The sequence below is a fragment of the Diadema setosum genome, chromosome 4 (genome assembly GCF_964275005.1).
Source record: "Diadema setosum chromosome 4, eeDiaSeto1, whole genome shotgun sequence".
Classification (NCBI taxonomy): Eukaryota; Metazoa; Echinodermata; class Echinoidea; order Diadematoida; family Diadematidae; genus Diadema; species Diadema setosum.
In genome coordinates, this window is record NC_092688.1 from 11,836,935 (window position 1) to 11,860,204 (window position 23,270).

Sequence of the window (23,270 nt, forward strand, 5' to 3'; positions counted from 1 at the left end):
ATGCCAGGAATTGCAGAGTCGTTCAGCCGCGACGGAGAATTTACGAGTAATGAATGCAGTCACTTCAAATGCATGTCAGGTCGGTTCATTTGAAGAATTTAACTTTGTAGTTCAATACATGTCAGGGCATACCTGCGGTAACTAAAAATTCTTTTTGATATCAGTGCCAACCTAGTTTAACACAAATGTGGACTTTACGTTGGTGAGCTTGATATTTCTTTCAGAGAATAACATGCCACGGCGACATGGTACAAATATCAAATAAAAAATGAATATATTCTCTAACATCAAATAAATAATTGCAAATACATATTGTTCTCTCACCTTCTAAAATCAGGACACACCAATTGCAACTTTTTCAAAGAGAACTCATTTAAGTATCGCAAGACTCATATTACTTTGTTTTTATTATTTTGTTGAGTGTAATTTTCCACTCTTTTGCCTTTCCACAACTCTATCAATCCTCAGAATGCTCTGCACAGAGCAACCACCAATCAGACCCTTTGCAAGTCTATGAAATGCACAGCTGTACTTCACGATATGCCCTTGCATGTACAGTAAGTACGGGCAGGTTCTGCTCAAACAAACAACAATTTAAAAAGATTTCAAAATTGGGAGTGAGCTTTTTTCTGGGTATGAACTTTTCAAAGCTGCATGTGTATTCCACACTACACTTGATATAGCAAGCTTACTTTGGAGACATGTCAAGAGATCTCATTACTATCAGAGGATTAGAAATGGCAAAGCAATCACTTTTTTAGGTCCACTGCTCTATTTAATTCATAATAACTTTTAAAAAAGAAAACACAACAACAAATCAGAAATATGCCAGCAAAATAAGTTTTCATTTGCAAGTAGGGATTAAAGTACTGGAAGTCCCTAGTCACATGTAACAACTTACAGGCTTCTATTTCAATATCTAACAGCAACAACAAAATCTTGCAGTCTAGATTTATTTTGTTTTAAAAGTGGGGCTCATCTGCATCATACAGTTTGATCACAATATCCAGTACACTTTCTGAGAATTACTTAATTTTCTTTTCTTTTTTTTGAATAAAAATTTAGCAACATATTCAATGAACACAATGTGATGTATATGAGGTCAAAACAAATGGAAACAGATTGTGTGCTGCATGCCAGGTAAACACAATGGCAACATTACACTAGCTGTTTGGCCAAGATGTGTCTGCCTGTGTGGTGGTCAGTGGTCAGTGGTCAGGTGACTCACTTGTCTTTGTCCACGTCGTCCTGCTTGCCCTGCGGGGTGCAGAGCTGCAGCGTGTCCAGCTGTTGGGTCACTTCCTCTGCCCACCGGCAGTTGACCAGTTCGTGCAGCTGCAGCGGCGCCCTGGACACACAAAGAAGAGCAGGTGTAATAAAAGAAAGATTGGCAATACTTGTAATACAACAATAATGACGACGATGACAACAACAACAACAACAATAATAACAATGATAATGATAATAACATGAATTTATGTTGCACCAAATCCACTCTATAAGAGTGCTCAAAGGGCATATATACATAAATACATACTATACTATCGGAATACTACCGGTTGACATGTCAGAGCATACAATGTACACTGAATAAATAAAGAAAAGGATTAACAGAAAAGAGAAATTGATTACAGTATAAACATACACATAAACCAGCCCAAGAAGTACAAACAAACTAGATATAGCATTTTTTGAGCAGGCTTTCGAACCTCGAGGAGGCTCTGAAACTCACCAACAGTATAAACACGGTATATAGCGTACAGTATCTGCTCTCGCGAATAGACTGCCTACCATTACAATCATGTAACTACCCCAACTTTGAATTCCTCCTTTGACACATTGCACAAGTGCTTGCTCTAAATGCTCCACATTCCTTCCTGCTAAAGGGATCAAATCATCATCATACACGCCACCTATTAATGCAAGTGAATACATTATACATATTCATATATGGTCTACGGTATACACATAAAGTGTCCTACACAAAACCTGTCAAAAGATTCATAGGGGCTTGTGGCACAATGAAAATCATGCTGGACATAAATCAATGGAGATCTGTTAATTATGACCATATGCAGCTACAGACCACTGTATACCTCTAACTGCTGTTCCATGCCCATAAAAATCAATCAAACTAGATATACATTGTACATTTGTATGCACACAGACACTCTTTCACTCTCTCTCTCTCTCTCTCTCTCTCTCCTCTACCCCCCCCCCCCCCCCCCCCGCATCAACTGACACACTGTACATGATTAAATAATTCATGTACAATCAGTGGCTAGGTACAATAACATTCACATAAAGCCTCATGAACATTTGCACTAGCCTGCAGCGCTAGTGCAGATTTGGGACACCATCGAGAAAGCATGCAGAACGCCGTTGACACTGCACGTACTGTATCTAGCATCCACTATCACTGTACTGTGGCTTGCATTCAGTACAGTTGTCCATAGGTTGAAATTAAATTCAACTATGACACTATGAGTGATTATGTTACCTTTTCTGGTAAGGAGTGCTAACTCCTACGTATGCTATGTAAAGTAACAACCCCCCTCCCCCCCCCCCCAAAAAAAAAAAAGAAAGAAAGAAAGAAAGAAAAGATAGATACTGGTTCAGATAAAGGTCAAGAGATTCTTGACATTTTTAATGGACATGTATGTGAAATCCATACACAACCATGATAGTGCATTGAGGATCATGTTTCTTCATGGAACTATTCTACTAATTACATTCTTCCTAATATGTTTACAGTGCAAAAAGCATGTACAATTTTACATACGAAATGTTTTTCTGACCCCGACAAATGGCTGCAAAACCCGCCGACCAAAATTCATGTCAGTGGTGCCTTGCGTAAGCATCAAGATTATAGACTCCTACTATACTCATTCTTGGCTATACAAGTTGTTACAATCTTTGAAAGCCAGGTAAATATACAATCATGACCTGAATAAGGAAAAAAAAAATGTTAAATCAGATATTAATACTGACAAATAAAATAAAATTGAAAAAATATCTGAGCTCTAACATTGGAATTTGTCCCAGGGATGCTGTCTGTAATGTCAAGTACTCAAGGTTGCAAATGCGGCTACTACAATATAAGGTGACCTTGAAGGCGTAATTTACCATTTGCAGATGAAACAAAAACCCAGCATAAGTGTTTTAAAATAGTTTCAAAATGTGAGTTTGGGATAGAAACAACCACTGTAAAAGACGAATCTGTATAATCAATGTTAAAGGTATCGTTCACCATTGGAAGCAGTGATTAAAAGAATGTTCGAGTTATCACATTTGATGCATTTGCATGTGTACAAATGTAGGTCAGTTGTATCACATAACATTCTATCATATAAACATTTTGTAGTAAAGCCTAAGATACAAGGAGATATCACTTAAACCTATTTTTCTCAATAATCCATAACTGTAGACAATTTATTTTAGACACAATTTCCTTATAACTATTGTTCACATTTTGTATATATCTAACATTGCTTGACATTGATCATACTGGTTGACATTTTACATTGGTTGTTTTCATCCCTAACTCACATTTTAAAACTATTTTGAAGAACTGAAGCTGGGTTTTTGCTTCATCTGCAAATGGTAAATAATGCCTTTAAATTGTGGCTTTATTAAAGTGATCAGAACTACGGGTGAGCTCACAGACAGTGATGACAATGTCTACGTGTACCATCTACCATGTTCCATGGTGCCAGACTGGCTCTCAACACATTGTCAACTCTCATGACTCACTGTGTGCAGACACTGACTATCTGATGAACCACAAAATCAAAACAAACACCTGCTGACAAACAAAGGTTAGATATTAGAAAAATAAAACTCTCTTCAAACAATTATCTATTTAAAGAATCAAGTCAACATGAGTCCCTGTCTTGTTAAAGATGCATAATTTCACACATTGTGTGTCAGAGTGATGATTTCGTAAATTATTAAACCAAAAATCACAAAGGCAAATCAAGTAAGACACTTGTTCATTTTTCTTGGCCCTTTTTAGAAGTGCATACAGTTCAAACTCTTAAAATTATCAGGGAATTGCACAGATTTCTGCAACAGAGCAACAAGATTTTCAGTCGTCCTCAATTGCAAACCCAAGCTATTAAAAGAATTAATCTTTACTGAAATCGTCCTTGGCATTATACACACCAAACCTACAAATTTTTTTTTTTCTTTGTATTACGTGTGTTTTTTAAATTTGTATTCAATTTGTATATCTTGATTGAATGTGGACATTTAAATCAAGTCAAATAAATCAAACAAACTTATATCAAAGACTGTTCACACACAGAGATATAGCATACCTTTTACAAAAGAGTTTTCAACATAGTCTTCATGAAGAAAACATATCCTGTCTAAACTCTAAATCATGCCTTCATGTATACACTCTTAGTTCCATGTTAGCTCTAAAAATATGCTGTTGTACGGCTCTCCAAATATATTTGCCTGTGATATGGATGAAAGATTGGATAATATTTCCTGCAAATACTGCAACTGCTGCAAACAATGAGATCAGAGGAAGAGGAAGAAATTCTTCAGAGGAAGGGAAGTGAGGACTAAACAAAAATACTCATGGTATTCCAATATCTTATTGTTCGTGCTCTTTGACACGTCAATGACCCCAGTTATGTCGATTAGTCTGTGCCCATCTCCAATTAAAGAAAATAAAACATGAAAGAAAAGGAAATAATAATGGCAACAATGTCATTCATTTCCGATGGATTTTGAACTCTTCGTGAACTCACTGAGTCAGCTCAGTTACACCCAAACAACCATTACAGTTGAACCTCTCGTATCCGGACAAGTCGGAACCGGGGCTCATCCGGATAAGGGATTTGGCCGGATACGGGAGACTCAATGCTTTATACATGTACATATACATACACATGTACTGATGTAGCCCATTGTAGTACCACATGAGTAATGTGTATACTGCAACCTTTTTATTGTTACACTCAGTAACAGACCCCAAAATAGAGGTGTATGTTAATGTTGGAAGTAATGTGTAATTCATGTGTGTTTGTGTAGGAGTTCTCAAGGAGTTGGGAATCCCCCTTTCCTCCCGTAATTATTATTTTTTTTTAAAATCACGGCGAGATTGCGTCCGTATAATAGAGAGATCCGGATAAAGGGAGGCCGGATAAGAGAGGTTCAACTGTACTATGATTATAGATGCTGTACTTGTGTGAACGACACTCACATTGTGCAGAGAAATCCCTCCCCCCCCCCCCCCAACACACACATGACACCTTTCTTGCAGAGCGAAGCTTGTTTCTCGATCTCTACAAGACTGTAGCTGAGTGAAAATACTGGAATGCTACATACATGTACAGTTTCTGACTACTACATGAATGAAAGACTGACCTTCTTATACTATAATGACATAATTTTCTTTCCAAGTCCATGACAATTGCATCGTAGGTCACATGGATTTCAATGCATAACAACTGGCAAATACATAGGATATCTTCTTTCTTGCAGTGTGGATGCAAATGAGTATTTATCAGAAATATTTTTCCTTTGCCAGAAGAGCATATTGATAATTTTGTACATGTGTGTGTCTGCATGTTCATGTGCGTAAACGTTTGCATGCATCAAAATGTTGATGTGAATAAGACCCCGTTTACAGTGCGAGGCTCGGCCGCGGCCGAGCCCAGCCCCGCTTCAGTGTAAACGCGCAAAAGGCCAAATGCGAGGCCAAAATTGGCCTCGCATTTGGCCTCGCTCTGGAGGTGGTCTCGGCCGCGGCCGAGCCGCGGCCGAGCCCTGCCTCTTCTTGGTGTAAACGCAAACTGGGCCAAATGCGCGGCCAATTGCGCGGCCAATTTTAGTCTGGCTTCCAAACCCTCTGCCTGTATCTTTCGCTATTCAGGATATTAACCCCCTCAACGTCGAAAACTAGTATAGTTTAAGGTGGTTTTGCCCTGCAAAGGATTTTTTCCTTCGGCAAAGGCCTTTGCCCGAACGGCGACTTCGTCGCCACGGAATTCATTTGGCAAAGGGTCTGAAAACTAGACAATACCAAATTGCGTTTGTTTACAAGCAGAGCGCCACTACGACAAAATATTGAAAGGTTTGAATCAAAAGCGCGGCCGAGCCCAGCAGTGTAAACGGACAAAATTGCGAGGCTCGGCCGCGCAATTGAGGCCGGACTCGGCCGCGGCCGAGCCGCGGCCGAGCCCGGCCCCGCACTGTAAACGGGGTCTAAATGGATGTACCACACAGAACATGCGAGAATTTATGTTACACTTTCCCCTTTGTCTTTTACAAGGATCTACATGTACATGTACAATCAGGTTGTGAAATATTGTTTTTCACTTTTGCATTAAAAAGTTTCCTGTTTATCTCCACTGCCCATATCCATGTGAGGCTGAAGGGGGATAGCGTCACCACCCCTGAATGGGCTATGTTTAATCTCAGCTGATTCTGCCTTCCTGCAGAAAATTGAGACAATCGATTGACGCCCATCCAGGGGGGCTCACCAGATCTCGAGGTCTCTAAAAATTGTGATAGCCTTCCAGTAGCCGCCTAGTTTGTCCTAGCAGGCACTTTGGAAAATATTTCATTTCCGAGAGCAATTGGACTTTGGAAACGCACTACCACACTGAGAGCTGAGAATAGATTCATTCTGTATGCTTAAAGTCAAACAAGGCTGCTGAACCGAGTCGTAAACTCTGGGTTTATTTGCAGGGAAGACTCCTCCAACACAAATATCACGAAAACGATGATAAGAATGACCATTAATCATAACAAGGATGACAATGATGACAGTTCTACTAATACTGTAAAAGTGGATATTTTCGCACGACTAATTTTTCGCGCTTGGCCGGGTAAGAAGAGTTTCGCGTGCTTTTAATTCCATGGAATCAAGACATCACGCATGGGAACATATGGCGCTAGCAAAAATATTTGAGTGCTTCTATTTTCGCGGTTGCGCGAAATGCACGAAAATTTCAACACCGCGAAAATTTCCACCTTTACAGTAGCAGTCATCATAACAAAGCTACTACTACTACTACTACTACCAGTAGTAGTAGTAGTAGTAGTAGTAGAAGTAATAGTAGTACATGTAATTATGCTAATAATGATCACGATCATAATTGACAAAAATCCTCGTCCCTATGAACATCATAGCAGTTGAACTACTGATAATAATGACAAAATGGACTATGATTATCAAACAACAACCATAATGATGTTGCTGACAAATCATGGATACAGCAGATGAATAGATGCACAACTGAGAATGTCATCCATTTTATTCAGACTCATTTCATCTCATCTCACCTGCAATGAGGGCACTGTGGCCTCTGCTCTGTCAGCCACCTCTGTGAGGGGGGGGGGGGGAAGAACAGAGAAAAAAAAAATCAGAGATTGTAAACAAACTGCAACCACAAATACAAAATTCACACTGCAAACCTTTCACACACCTGTCATTTACTTGGTACACCCTACACTGCGAACTGTGAAAACACAACTGTCGATGCAGACAGACCAGACTGCTTATACTGGACGAGGAAGGAATATATATATATATATTTTTTTTTTTTTTGGGGGGGGGGGGTGAGAAGGAGAAACAAGGTGTAGGTGTATCAAGCATGGAAAAGATGAGACAGAGAAGGAAGAGGGAAAGAGAGGACAAAGAAGAACACAACCACATACAAAATCAAGATGAAGGAGGTAAGAGGACCAAGAACACCAACCAATAAATGGGAAGTGTATATAATACAACTGCATCAAAATGAGGAACTTCCTGTTACTATTAGTAGTAATTCATACAACAGAGAGGAATAGAAATATGTTCATTACATCCTGAAATGTATTATTATTATCATTTTTTATTTATTTATTTTTTTTTTTGGTGTGTGTGTCTGAGTATATTTTGGAAGTTTCTTTCATCTTTTCTTTGTTGTCAATGCCCAAGGCATGTACAACGTAGCAACTTCCTATAGAGGAAAGTGCAGTGACATCCCACCTGATACAAGTTGATGTTGCTACCAAAGAGCAAATGTTCCCATTACATACACTACAATTACTTGTCATTTTGTCATGCCGCTGGGAGGATTTTTGTCCTGCCTGAATATCTCTTACATTTCCCTATCAGTGGATAATTTCCAAATATTCACCCACATACTAATGAGTCAGCATGGCTATAAATCTCTTTCTCTATTTTTTTTTATTTCATTAGCAAAAATAGACAAACAAAAACAAACACATACAATAATCTTTTCAGCTACTAAGAACTTTGAAGTGTAGATCCGCACAAGTATACCATAAATGCCAGTTACAATTACATGGGATGCATTATAGCAATTTGAAAAGAAACGTTTCGAGAGACAATTAGAAAAACATTTCTGACTTTCTGTCATATCGGATGAAAAATCTCTTGCTGGTAATTTGGATCTCGATGAGGTTCACTGAATTTCCTTGAACCTCCATTCTCTCTCTCTCTCTCTCTCTCTCTCGCTGGCTTGCCAATCCCATAGCCTCAAATTTCAGAAATAGATGATCACAATTCCACAGAAAGCGAAATGTGCTTATACAAATGGCGACAAAGTGTGATTGTACATGTACTCCACACTGCACAACAATTATGCTCAATGATGCAGACACCCACCGGAAGCATTGTGCCAGTTCTCAGATGTTTAATTTCACGGAAATGATCTTTGAAATCCAATCCAATTTCAAAATTTTTGTTGCAGTCCCTAATGGGAGTATTGAAAGCAGAAACTTGGCACTTTATGTCAGCGACCGCAATTTGCCATTTTGACTCCCCGCAACCTGATTCCAAAGAAAAAATGGGGACTGATAAAAGAGACAGTCTGTTTTAAAAAGAGAAGATGATGTTTACTACATTGCATGCTTTTAATCCAGAACTAGATCTTGTTTCCTAATTTGACAGAAGTTGAATTCTTTATGTCAGAGAAAAAAAGAAAAGAAAAGAAAACACACACACAAAAATGATCTAAATTCTGCACACTCATGTTTCAATACAAACAATGATGTGGGTCTCTAAACTTTCATTGCTCAGAAGAAACAATGCCTTGTACTGTATCTGTCCTCTCCATCTTTATCTATCTGGGTACAGGTAATCTGTATCACAAATCCCTTCATCTCTGAGGGTACTGCATGACACTGCCATAATGAAACCAATTTTCTATTATTTTGCCTGTCATATACCGCAGTGAAGCATCATACCCCCAACAGCTTAAGTCACCATTAAAAATTTGAGTTGTAGGACTTGCTACAAGAACTTTGTCTCTGCTCATGGAGTCTTGTACCCGGTATTCAACTTTTACAACGTCATACAATACAACAATTAATTCAAGTTGTCAATATTTTTAATTTGTCAGTAGATAATACTATTCATGAGTTAATGATTCTTCCTACCCATTTGATCCCCAAATCCATCTTTATACTAGTGTCTAATGTTTGCCATTGTTCATACAAAAGGAAGTGTACTTTGGCATTCACAAATGAAACTTTGTCCTCAATACAACAGAGGCTTATACAGGTTCTGTGTGCATCCTGTGGAAGATGACAATATGCTTGACTACATTTTACAAGGACAATTTTTGATTTTTGATGTCTAACTGAGCTTTACTTGTCACAAAGATTTTTTTTTTTTTTTGGGGGGGGGGGAGAGGGAGTGGGATGGGGAGCAACCCTCTGATATTTCAAATCAGTATGATGAAGGCTGACAGAAAAAGGAAGTAAATTTTAATAGTTCAATGGCTCAAAATCATGTACAATCTTGTATCAAAGCCAAGCTTCACAAGGGGTAGAATAGATGGGGCTGCTGGTTTCAATTGCAGATTTCAACAGACTTGTTTTGCTCTGGCAAATCAGGCTCCTGTGAAATAAGACAAGGAAGTTACTCTCAGTACTCTGCTGCTCTAACACTGCTCTTTCAGGGAATAATTTTCCTGGCATCGCATTACAGTTTGCTACAAGGGTGTACATGCACTTTTATATGACTGCTATACAAAATTTCTTGTGTGTAACAGTTTGTTTGTTTGTTTTTTGTTTGTTGGTTTGTTGGTTGTTCTTTTTTTTACATGGGACTGTACAGAACTTTATTTAAAGTATTTTCATATTGATCATAACTGCTAGTCAAATCTGAGAGGTAAAATTATTCCCTGTCTTTATAAGTTATTTTGGAGGCATTAGTGGGATTGGGGCACTGCAGCTACTGTACATTGTACACAGTAGGAGTCAATGATGCAAACTGACCTCTGATATTGATAACCTCTAGCCTTTTAGCCACTCATATGAAAGGAGTACTGGTAGGTAATGGCTGTAGTGCTATAATTCCCATGGACTTAAAATTTGAACCTCATCCCCTCAATTCATACCACTGATAAAACATCATGCTAACAACAATGGTGGCCTATGCATCACTCTTGCATTGTACCTAAGGGTCATTGGTCAGCTAGTTTAATAGCTGTTGCCTTGTTCATGTACTACAAATACAACCAGGAAAGCAGCCAAACTGGTATTTGTTCCACTGGAAGGGGTTGGCGGGTTGCAAAAATGGAAGAGATGGCGGTGTTTACACCGACTTACCCGTATGCAGGAGTAGCAGCACAGCTTGGAGCAGTGTGGACACAGCCGGGCGTCCCGCAGCTTCTCCATGCAGATGAAGCATCGGAACACCTCCGCCAGGCTCTGATGAGAAAGTGGGCAAAATCATGCAAGATCACAGTAAACATTGGGGAGACTTACATACAGTTGTGGGTCACAGGGAGATATGGAAATGAAGTTCTTGTGTAAATGAATGGATGGAACGAACTCAACAATGGCACTTCCATGGACTTAACTTTCAAAGTGACGGTCAGTACTCAAAAACTGTCTTCATTTTACAAGTTCCATTTCAAGCCCCCATTCTATGCACCATGAATAAACATCATGTGAACAAAAGAAAGAAAGGAAGAAAATATCAAACATTCGTTAAGAGCACAGTAAAGCCTACCTGCATCTTTGATCAATCAATCAGTGTCATCCAATTTGAGCAAACAAAATCCACTACCTATCATCTAGGCCAAAAACAACAACAGCAGCAGCATCTAGAAATCTAGAAAGCTAAGCCGAAGAACTTCACTGTTGACAACACACAGAGCTCAAAGAGCTTACATGCATTTCAACAAACACAGTCTTCGACGGATCGTCAACAGTGTCAGGACTCCCTCCGCTCACACTCAGTAGGTACGCTCTTGCAATGCGGACGATTCCTACATAATGCGGATCTTGCGAATTAGCTGGAAGGGTCCCGACCACACCTAAGGGACTCCGAGGGGTAATCCCGCATTTGCTTCAGAGCTACAGATCACAGACAGGGCAGGGGTGGTGGTGGTGGTGGTGGTGACATGGGGGGGGGGGGGTGTTCCTGATGTATGAGTTCAGAGCTGATTTGAATGTTGACAGCCAGTGAATCATCATCTATGAGGACAGGTTTTTTTTTTTTTTTTTTTTTTTTCCCCAGACTGGCAAGGCACAAATCACAAATTTGATGGATCGTGACCTGGTAGCCAAGCATGACTGGGTTCTTCATGTATCTTACACTGTATGTTACAAAGTGGAAATTGGCAGGATGCACATTTTGTACACAAGAACTTGCACACTGGACATAATGGTACAAATTGTCTTGTAACTTTTTTTAGAGTTCCTGAGTATATTGTTTCCCGGTCTTTGAAATGAAATTCATGGAAGAGGAGAAGAATAGTGACATTTGCTTTTTAATTAGTGCTGAAACAAGCAAAATGCAAACGATTATTGATAACAGAAAAATTTGATAAAACTTATACTTTTGTCCATCTGAACTTTGGTAAAGTCAGAGTACATGGCAACGCTATGAGCTCTGCCAATTAATTTGTTGGTTGTTGTTTTTTTTTTTTTATTGTTAAATGGCCATGACATTACCAGTGAAATACTGTTTGGTTTTCTTTTCTGCATTTTCTTCTTGAAACACATGAAAATAGAATACTGGTATTATAAGAAACCAACTGAAAAATGGATATTGATGTTGATAATACACTGTATAGTCAGCTTTGATTAAAGGACAAGTTCACCTTCATACATATGTGGGTTGAGTGAATGCAGCAATGTTAGTAGAACTATCAGTGAGAGTTTGAGTTATAAATTTTTGAAGTTTCTGCTCACTCAAGGCTGGATGAGAAGACTACTATAGCTTGTGATGTCACATGTGTACAACGATATAAAGAAAGAATACAGAAAATTCAACATATTTTCACTTTTCTCGCATAACAAAAGAACACTTGACTTCTTTCTTTCAGTAGGCAGGGGGAATAATATTACCCTTAACATATGTCAGTAACAAGTCGAAAAAATGTGCACTTTCTTCAAAAAGTGAAGTTTTGTGAAATTCTCTTTTTATTCTCTTTATATCGTTGTACGCATATGACATCATGCACTGTAGTAGTCTTCTCATCCAGCAGTGACTGCACGGATATTTTAAAAATTCATAACTTTTGAACGGATTGTCCAATTTTCTATTAACTTTCACTGATGTGTTCTACTAATATTGTTGCATTCACTCAATCCACATGTCTATGAAGGTGGACTTGTCCTTTAAGCAATGACTTCTTTTTTGCTGTTAAAAATTAAAATCTCACTTACACATAGGAATAGAGAGGGTCATCATTACTATGAATAAAATAAACTTGATCATGACATGATAATTACAAAGGAAAGATTCACAATTCAAAAAAAAAAATAGCGATTTGAAAAATATATAAAATGTAAAGTCAATGTATTGACACCTCAATTCAAATTGACTGCACATATATATGATGAATTAATACTACATCTTTCAGTGCTCTGGTGCTGTATTCCAAATGAAGGAAAAACGTGGGCCTTTTTCACATTGCCATTCTAATGGGTACATATGTATAACAGGCTCCATCACAGCTGTTCTATCAAGCCAGTTGTCTGATGATGACATACATACATTAGTAACAATAAATCCTGAGGTCAAGTACCATCTTACATGTCAGCCAATTATGGTACTAGTGATTCTTTTAAAATAGGAGACATGCATGATCGATTCTCTGCACAACACCTCCAAAAAAAGAAATTTCCATCAGAGCAACGACAAGGTCATCACTGATATGCAAGGTTGACTTTTTTTCGGTTTTTCTCAGTTAATTTCTCAGTTGGTTAGACACTTCATTCATTTTCAAAGTGATGTATATAATGCATTTTTAGCATGCCCAACATGACAATTTATTGAATTCATCTTTAAGAAATAAAAATAAAAAAGAATGACTTACTATAGACTAGGTAACCAGAACGGTCCATCAATCAACATAAATTTGGGGCTGCATCTATTTCATTGTTTTGCATTGAATGCACAAACAAACTTTTTCTACTAATATTGCCAAATACCCCGCTTGCTGTCAGGTGGATGTGCTGGCAAGTACCCTAGATGAATAATCGATATCACAGATGCTTTAATATCTCAGTGAATCTAACACCCAACATGCCTGTTTGTACAAATGATCTTTTTCTGCTCAGGCACAAACTGGAATGCTCCGAATTGGCTTATTCTTGACTGAAAATGTGGCAAGCATACAAAAAGTTTGGCTTGTTTGTGCTGGAGGTGAATATGCTGAACAGAACTTGAAATGGGGCCATATTTGTTGCGGGGAGGGGCAAGTTGGATCACTGAAAAGTTTACTACGCACAGAGGAACCAGCTATCCAGCCAGCCAGCCAGCCAGCCAGCCCCCTGCTATTGTGCTCAGACAGAGAATGTGTCACACGTAAACAAGGCACTGATTCACACTGAGCAGTCAGCGGGAACGGGGACCACGAGTCAGCGAACAACTGGCCTCCCTTCGCAAACAGGAACACCCTGGCAAAGAAGGACGCACAGGGCCAAGTCAGCAGTGGAGGCCTGCTCCCCGATGTCAATGAAATCATGCTGCAGCAAGAGTCCCATTTTCCTGCATTTCTCTCTCTTCTTTTTGACATCTTTCACATTTTTAAAAAAATCTACGTCACGAGAGAGAAAATGCACAAACAGATTGTTGACAAGCAAAACAGGCATGGCACAGGATCTGCAAAGTTCTACAAAGCACGTCTCTGGGGATGGAGAGGGTGAAGTTTAGCTGAGGGAGATGACAATTCTTTACAGGGGAACAAATGGGGAGCCTAAAAGTACAGTAGATATGTCAATCAAAAAAGCAGTACCGAAGCAATTGTGCTGGCAGACTGGTGGAAGACGATTTCTACCTTCTTTTTTTTTTTCACTACAATAATGGTAGTGATAGTAGTGACTGCATCATAACCTGTACATTTTGGGCCCTACATTTCAAGTACAAAATGATCGCGTCAAAAAATTTTCACAAATTGGAGCAGACAACCTTTTTCATGACAAATGTTAAATTTTCATGAACTGCCACCGGCATTCAGTTCATACGGTGTAGACAAGAACTTTTGCTTGCACTTAAACTTTGCAAATCTTGGCTCTCGCAAAATTTTGAAAATCAAAATTCATGCAAACATTTCTGGTTTTACAGTAATTGGAGTCTAGTCACTAAATCAGAGGCTGTATGTATATCTGTATCTCATATAAGAAGGAACAATGACATGTTCTTGTCCATCTGCATGAATTCCTGTTAATTGATCATTTGTTTGGTAGCTTTCCTTGCCTGCATCTTAATCAGTCCTACTATACATTTCATTCATTTTCATACTTTCTCCACTACTATTGATTGCACCTATGTTGTACGTTCAACATTCTGTTCAGTACAAACATATCACACACACACACACACACAAAAAAAATCTTGCCTGTATTTTATCATAAACCAGATCTGCATGGCATGAGTGCTTCTGGTACCAAGAGCATGGTAATTATTGAATAAATCAAAAGAATACAGAATTCGATGAACTGATTTCTGTTTGTGCAGTAATAGTTTCAGCATAAAGGCAGACATATCATCTGTCTCAATTATCACACGATGTAAGTGTATAATTTTGAATTATTATGCCTTCCTGCCAAGGTCTTTAGGCCAATGGAAGCAGATCTATGAGTAATGGACTTGAAGCACATGAAACACATTTTCTTTTATAGTCACCAGGCACAGGGACATACAATCTCTGAAATGCAGGGCACAGGTTTTTACTCTACCTTGCTTGAGTACTATTTTTGCATTCAGAATCCTGTCATACATTTGGTGGCCAACAGATACAAACCAACGGGCAACTTTTTCTTTTATAGTCACCAGGCACAGGGACATACAATCTCTGAAATGCAGGGCACAGGTTTTTACTCTACCTTGCTTGAGTACTATTTTTGCATTCAGAATCATGTCATACATTTGGTGGCCAACAGATACAAACCAACGGGCAACTACAGTGTGTGCCTTGTTGCTGAAAATAGAAAAGCTCCCTCTCTCTCTCTCTTGCATTCTCTTTTCTCCATATGATCAAAACAACAACAACAACAAAAATGACCTAATGTGATAGCATAGCACATGTGACTGAAATATTGACACCTGTTTATCTGTATTCTACTGTGGCTGTATGTGCACACCATCAAATTTTGATGCCCTTCTCCGATAAGCAAGGACGACATGGCAATACTTTTGAGGCATACATGGGCAGGCCAGGGAAGAGACAAGTTTATAATAGGCAGTCTTGTGGTTTTATGAGTCTGGCTTGGCAAGAAACAAAGGTCTTTTTCAACCATTATGTATCAAAAAAAAAAAAGGAAAAAAAAAAGAAGAAGAAGAAGAAGACTTAGACCAGAACATCTACTTATCACTGACTGAATCAAACAACTGTCACATTCTACAGGTGGTATGATGAAACGATAAAATGCTCTAGTTCTTCTGCTGCTTTGGAAGCCCTATAGTACAGAAAGGTTTCTTGCAAAGTTCTTCAACCCCTACTCAAAGAAGGGAGCACTGAAGTTCCATCCAACTTTGCACGATTGCTTCAGTCCACTATTGTAATTGCTCCTCAGTTCATGCAGATAAACATGCTGAGAAATGTGATATGAAATAAACATGGATGGTGGGAACTAGGAAAACACACACACACACACACACAAACATTTCACACACTGAAAACCCCCCACAAAACAACAAAATGAAAAAAAAAACAACAGAATGTTTGTTCAGCTACTTAGAATGTATTACAACCATAAAGCAAGATATTTTCGCAGCATGAAATTTTTGAGAATTGGAGCCGACATTCTCAAAAGTTGCATGAAATTTTCGCAAATTGCCCCTGGCATTCAATGCAATATGTAGACAAGGACTTCTGCGTGCATTTTAATTTTGCAAATCTTGGCTCTTGTGAAATTTGTGACAAGAACGTAAACACTTCTTGTTTTACAATATGCTATGCGACTGAGTTGACCAAATACGTGTCTGATTCATGAATGAATGGCTTCCCACCACATTATTCTATCTAATGTTGTAGTCCATTTCCAGAAATGTACTGTACACATGTGCTCTTCCGGTATTAAGTGTCAATTCCATGGTACAGTACATTCTGGTAATGGACCTTCAACCATTCGTTCAGATTAATGTGGCTGGGAAGCCATTCATCAGAATCAGGACACGTATTTGGATCAACTCAGTCAGCATAGCATATTCTGTAAACAAGAGTGTTTACGTTCTTGTCACTAAAAATAGCACAACCCTTGCAACTCGCTGCCTATTGATGGTGTATGCAACTATAACTGTACACTGTACCTTACCAATTTGCTCTCGGGCATTTGAATAGATGAAAACATAATACTAGTAGCCAAAAAGTCTTGGCCTCAAAAATTTATTCTTATATTTCATTCCATTTCAAATTACCATAACATTCATTTCAATATGTTAGAATGTAAAATATTCTATTGAAGATTAAATATTATTATTTACTTTAGTTGTAGTAATTTCTTTGGTACTTTTACATGACCTTAAGTCACTAAATATGATTTCAATTTCATGTTTTGACCCTTAAAATTGTGCAAAATTGCAACGGATCAGTAGCAGTGACCTTTGGCACTACAATCAATCAAAGAGGCCATTTTTTCTTCTATACTCTCTTAAAAATATAGTTTTATGCATGATACCAATCCTGTGATTCGGTTTAGAACCTATATCATGAACATCCATTTTTATGAAATTTTTATCATTCTGTTCATCTGGGTTTGATTTACTGTAAACTTCAATATTTCTGTGTGATTAATTTTTCGCACTGAGAGGCTCAAAAACGTATTCGCGGGTTCTTGAATTCACACTGCACAATTGTCAACCCATTCAAAATGTGCAGAGAAAATTGTGAAGATATTTTTGCTGGTTTTAGAATTAGAAACCCATGGACGCTTCTGCGTACGGTCGAGCCTTGGCACAGGAGGCGGAGGTCGAACCTTGCCCTGTGGCGCGGCCTTGGTGTGATGTGCAGGTGCCGATAATATTATATTTCATTTGTGTGTACAGACAAATGGTAGAGTCTAGAGAGTCTATAGACCTTACTAAATTGTAAATATTCAATGTACTACACAATCCACAGGCACGGCTGCAGAGGCACAAGAAAACATGTAACTAGCACTAGTTAAAATTTAATATGCCGCTTTCCTCTAGGGCAAGGCTCTACGGAAAACTGAGTAGGCTTCCTAAACAGGTTAAATGTTAGAGCTAGTCTGGCAAGCTATCACGACGCACCATGTGATCACTCAATTTATCCAGCTCTAATTGGGTACTACCCTCACCTCAACATCATTTCACTTCAACAAAAATTATCTAGCGCTTTATAGCGGTAGGCCCTACTCAGATCTAGAACCGTCTAAAATAAACAATGTCAGTTAGAAACATTTCTGTAATCAGTACATTTGTACGTAACTTTGTAACATGGACATTGACATGGAAAGCTACATCGGTAGACACATATGTGTTATACTCGCGCTTCTACTTGGGCAGGGCACAGAATACAGAGAATTAGAAAACTCAAAGTCCAATTTCTGTAGTGAAGTGCGTCGCTTCACAACAGCGGAAGCCTTGCGAATTCGCACGGGAGAGATCTGGGGGTAATAGCTATACCATGGCCGATAGGCAGGGTTCAAGTAGTTGTCCACACTGCTGGCCATACGCGACTTGTCGAGTTCACACGCGGCCCGCGCAATTTGTCGGAAAACTATAGAATAACCTCATCGTTCGACATAATTATACTTACTTCGACTGTTGCTTCCTCCATAGTGGTATGAAAATACCGGTCACAAATAGCGAAATTTAGTCATTAAATATTCGGTAGCGTCCGCCTTGGAACCTGCTCATCGTCGATGTTTTGACCATACGTATTCAGCTGTCGCGTAATTGGTTGAAAACTATCATGTGACAACCGGCGCCGATCTCTTTTATTCTACTTATCCGACCGATAGCGGAGATTTATAGGATCGAAGTCAGTGCAATAATAAATTATTTTGAGGTTCACTCGAACGACATTATTTTTATTTTATATAGTGATACATCACATGAATTTCCTATTTCAACAATTATCCTGCCAATGTATGCCGGCGTAGTTTCTTGGGGAACTGAAATGGAGTTCTGCTCTTTCATTATAATATTGAATCGCTGAAGAAAATTCAATTTCGTTTTAACTGAATAAAAAAAATCAAGTCCTTGTGGGAAAAAAAAACCCACTCCCTGCATAATTATGTTATGCTTATGATCATTATCTCCTTTATTTTATGATTATTTAGCCAAGAGTGCTTACATTGCGCTCCTTGCCTTCTATTTCCCTGCCTCCATCATTGCTTTCTCTATTATGCAGTACTCGTTTTTCCTTTTCTTGAATTTCTTCACTACCTCTTCTTCCATTTCAGTGCTTTTGAGCCCTCATGTATAGGTTATAATAAAAATGACATACAAATATATAGGCCTACTTATATTAGTATATAACTTATATGAGCTTACATTACTTACATGAGCTAGGATAATATCTTGATTAGACCCTGCACGACGTAACTTGAAAGCAAAAATGTGATTATAAGTAGTGTTGCCCTATCTCATCATTCCGAATCGACTTAGTTTGACGACGTTCAGAACGCCATCGAGGAGTTTTAATATTAAAACATACCAAAGTTTCTGTTTCCACTTACTTAATTACTAAAAGAACAACTAAAAAAAAAGTAAGCCGATTATACTAACAAGTTCACTTCCTTAAAACATTACACCTCTTCCAATCTTGATATCCTGATATCCAATCCTGATATTATGGGTCCTGATGTCCTATATAGGCCTCACGGTGCTTAGGATGTTCAAGCATTACCCATAATTATCATAGACTTTGGATTTTTTTGTTTTGTTGTTGTTGTTGTGAAGCAACCCATTGTTGTTTTCAGCAAAATTACTGTTCCTACAGTGAAGTCTGCCAAAAGTTTTGGATACGGATTTTTATCGAAACAAAAGCTTCGTAGATAATCCCCTACACACCGGGGCGCCCGACGCAGCTCTAATGAGTGTCTATCAACCTTCATGTATTATCGTTTGATATTATTATAGCTTGCTTTTATTCTACACAATGTGAATTCATTTCGGCTCAAAATTTCAATCTCAGTGACGCTCTCAATGCCCCTCTTCTGATAAATAGAAGGTACAATGAATCGTCCCATCTTTGTAAGTCCAAGGCAAGACAATAACTCTTTTTTTGACGGTCCGTTCGGGTTACTAAAATCTTGAAGTGTGAAATTTTGGTGGCTCCCCCCCCCCCCCCCAAAAAAAAAGAAAGAAATGTTGTGGCCAGATATAAACGGAAACATAACAATCCACAATAAATCTTAACTATCGCTCGGGCCACTAATGATAGCCTTCTTAGAAATTGGTGTTTTTTAGTACTATTTAGTGGCCCCGCTGGCTACCGAATGTCAATGTCAATGTCCTTCATCCGTAAATCGCTCGTTCGTCAGCACTCGGATGATGATCAATGGTAACAGGGCTGGCGGAGCGTTTTCAAAAGTGGGGGGGGGGGGAAGGCACTTTCGGGTTTGATGAGCTAACAAGCAAAAAATAAAAAATAAAAAGGTCCTCAGCTCATCTCTCCCCTTTCGAGTTTCTTCAGCTGACAAGCAAAAAAAAAAAAAAAAAAAACCAAACACAACAACAACAACAAGACAAGCGGAAAAACATAACCTTGCCGCGATCACACTTCAAGATCTCTAATTTCTTATACAGAAGTAGAACAATGTACTACTTATGTATATTTCGGGTTGAAGAGTGATGACACCTTATGTACGTATTCCTTTGTAATGGTGCACAAAAAAAGGGGGGGCCGAGCCCCCCCCCCCCCCCCCCCCCCGGTTCCTCCGGCCATGCAATACAAACTTTTATGTACATAAATAATTGTAGTACAACGACTTTGTAGAGTATAATGTTTTCATGAATTTCTTGATTGCGCCCTCTGATATAGAGCTACATTATAGTTTTGTGTTCCTATTAGATTCTTCTATTTCCGACCCGTTTATGTCGCTGTACTGTTACACTTGCTGTACTTGATATTGGAAAAAAAAAAGATTTGTAATTCGAATTTGTTAACCAAAACCTAACAAAGCTCGAGCAGTTACAAACTTTGCAAATGGTCTGCCTACATAATGTAAAACAAACTGTAGCAGCAAGGAGTCGGAATTGTACCAAGATGCAATTAGGCACAACAAAGTAACTGCACTCCTTTAGGAATCCATTGCAATATTAACATAAAATAATGAACCAAGAAAATGGGCCATAATGGTTATCATAATCTTGCGGTCCCTTTAAATTTCGACAATTTCCTAATTACAAAGTGGTCCGTTTTGCACACTAAAAGGACATTCCAGACGATTTTCATAATGTCACATCATGTAGTACATAAATCGACAACTCCATGAATAGATTTTTGGAATTATGTGGTTCTTGAGCAGAGAAACAATACTTTGAAAAACCTCAAACAAATTACACTGAAAAAGAATGATGACATAGGAGGTTCATAATATTATTTAAGCAATGTCGCAGTGTAATTCCATTACATACCGCTTGCTTGCGAGTTCACCTGTGTATAATCTATGCATGCCTTCTTCTTTCGTTCTGCTTCCTTGAGCCCCAACTCATGCATTCTTATGGTGACTCTGCTATGTCATCATCCTTGTTCATTGCAGTTTGTTCTAAATTTTGAAAATATTCTTATTCTTCATCCCAATTATCACAAATTCTGAAACTCTGTCCTCAGTATAGCTAATTTATAATTGTTCAAATGTAAAAATCTGAAAATCATCCGGAGGTTTCCTTTAAGCCCTTTACAGATTCTGTGCTTCGTTTTCTATTCCCTTCATAGGCCTAACTATTATTGCAGGGATGCGCTTTTCATTCATTCGTCCGCGAATACTTCGAAAGTACCGAAATGTGATTTTCTATGACCGAGGTCTATTCCGAGGAATATGTATATATATATATATATATATATATATATATATATATATTATATATATATATATATCAATAAATTTATTCTCTTCTTGCTACAATGGGCTAACCTCACAGGCTTCCTCGTTCATTTTTTTTTTTTAATGTGCTCTTCACTCCAAGCACCACTTTCCACACCTGATGTCTATGTCAATTTTTCATCATTACAAATGTAGGAGGGCGCCACCTCCCGCTGCACGCGCTATATCTCTCCCGTGGACCTCTCTCCCTCACCTCTCCCTCTCCCTCCTCCTTTTCTCTTTTCAGCCCATTGTAATTTTCCATTATGTCTCCAAAAGTTTCGACATCCAATAAAAGCGTACATAAATATATGCACGGAGTTCATCGTCGCAATGCTCGCTTGCCATTTTATTTTTATTACGTCGTATCTAAATAAGTGCAGGTAGAGCTCTACAATAATGTTCAGTTTGAGTCTGATTTGTTATCGAAATCGAGACAACCCTTTTTGTGCCAACATATATACAGATATATATATCATATGGTAAAATTTGATCTGATTACCATCAACAAAAAATCACGTATAACAGACTTGACGCTAATCAAACTAACGCTTTGGCATCATTCCTGATAATTAATCTGCAAAATGACGCCATCGCGGATGAAAATTCATATTACTTCTCACCGATAGATGGCGTGAAACCTTTTGAAGCTGTGTTTTAGATCATTCATAACCTCTTACTTGTTTCAAAAATGGCAATACAAAGGCACGACACTCCCTGCATGTAATATTTTCATTGTGCTCATGGTTTGTATGGTCGCAACTCATCCAAACTATTATAGACTGTATTATATCTTGTCAGTACTGTATTTGATTTGTGTGTGTGTGTGTGTGTGTGTGTGCATACATTCAGTGAGGGGCTCATGCTGGGGAAAGAAAAAAAAAAGGAGAAGGGGGGGGGGCGGGGAGGGGAAGAAGGAAGATGGATTGTATATAGAAGATGACGGTAAAATTAGATCAAGAATAATGTATAGGAAATGAACTTATCAGAAGAACTAAGAGCAAGAAAGAATACAGGAATGAAAGAGTGGAAGGATATTATGGGAATGAACATAGGGAAAAGACGGATGAGGCAGGTGGATTTTTTTTTTCACCCGCCCTGACTGTAAGGGCCTGAACATGAACCTGTATACCACGGGAGCACCTAACCACCGGGAAGTCCCAACTATGGCTGAGGTGAGGATTCAGCTTTTAACGTTTTGCGAGATATACAATAGAAACCACTCTATGAAATGTTAAAGGACAAGTTCACCTTCATTAACATAAGGATTGAAATAATGTAGCAATGTTTATAGTAGAACACATTATTGAAAGTTTGATGAAAATCCTATACGATCCGTTCAAAGTTATGAATTTTTGAAGTTTTTTTTTTTTTTCAGTCACCACTGGATGAGAAGACTACTGCAGCGTATGATGTCACATGCGTACAACAATATAAGGAAAATATAAAGAGAATATCACAAAATTTCATTAAAAAAACAAACTATACATTCCCTTGACTCGTTACTGACATGTTATAGGTAATATTATGACCATTGCCTTTAGGAAGAGGCAAGTCAAGTGCTCTTTTATTATACAAAAAAGTGAAACTCCATATGTTGAATTTTCTTTACATTTTCTTTATACTGTTGTACTCATGTGACATCATATCACAGCCTTAGTAGTCTCCTCATCCAGCGGTTCCAACACAAAAATTTTAAAAATCCATAACTTTTGAACGGATTGTCCAATTTTCCTCAAACTTTCACTGATGTGTTCTACTAATATTGCTGCATTCTCTCAATC

The 23,270-nt window shown here is 38.3% G+C and overlaps 1 protein-coding gene across 1 annotated transcript in view; it reads right to left on the minus strand.

Annotated features, from left to right (window-relative positions):
- The window catches only part of LOC140226871 (E3 ubiquitin-protein ligase TRIM37-like), a 35,741-nt gene extending 17,402 nt beyond the window's left edge, over window positions 1–18,339 (minus strand). Inside the window, exons 1-4 of the mRNA XM_072307300.1 lie at window positions 18,210–18,339; window positions 10,582–10,683; window positions 7,303–7,343; window positions 1,229–1,348 (exon numbers count right to left, since the gene is read on the minus strand). Coding sequence (XP_072163401.1) covers window positions 1,229–1,348; window positions 7,303–7,343; window positions 10,582–10,683; window positions 18,210–18,230 — 284 coding nt within the window. The 5' untranslated portion in view covers window positions 18,231–18,339. The remainder of the gene's footprint in view (window positions 1–1,228; window positions 1,349–7,302; window positions 7,344–10,581; window positions 10,684–18,209) is intronic.
- Between the last annotated feature and the right edge of the window lie 4,931 nt (window positions 18,340–23,270).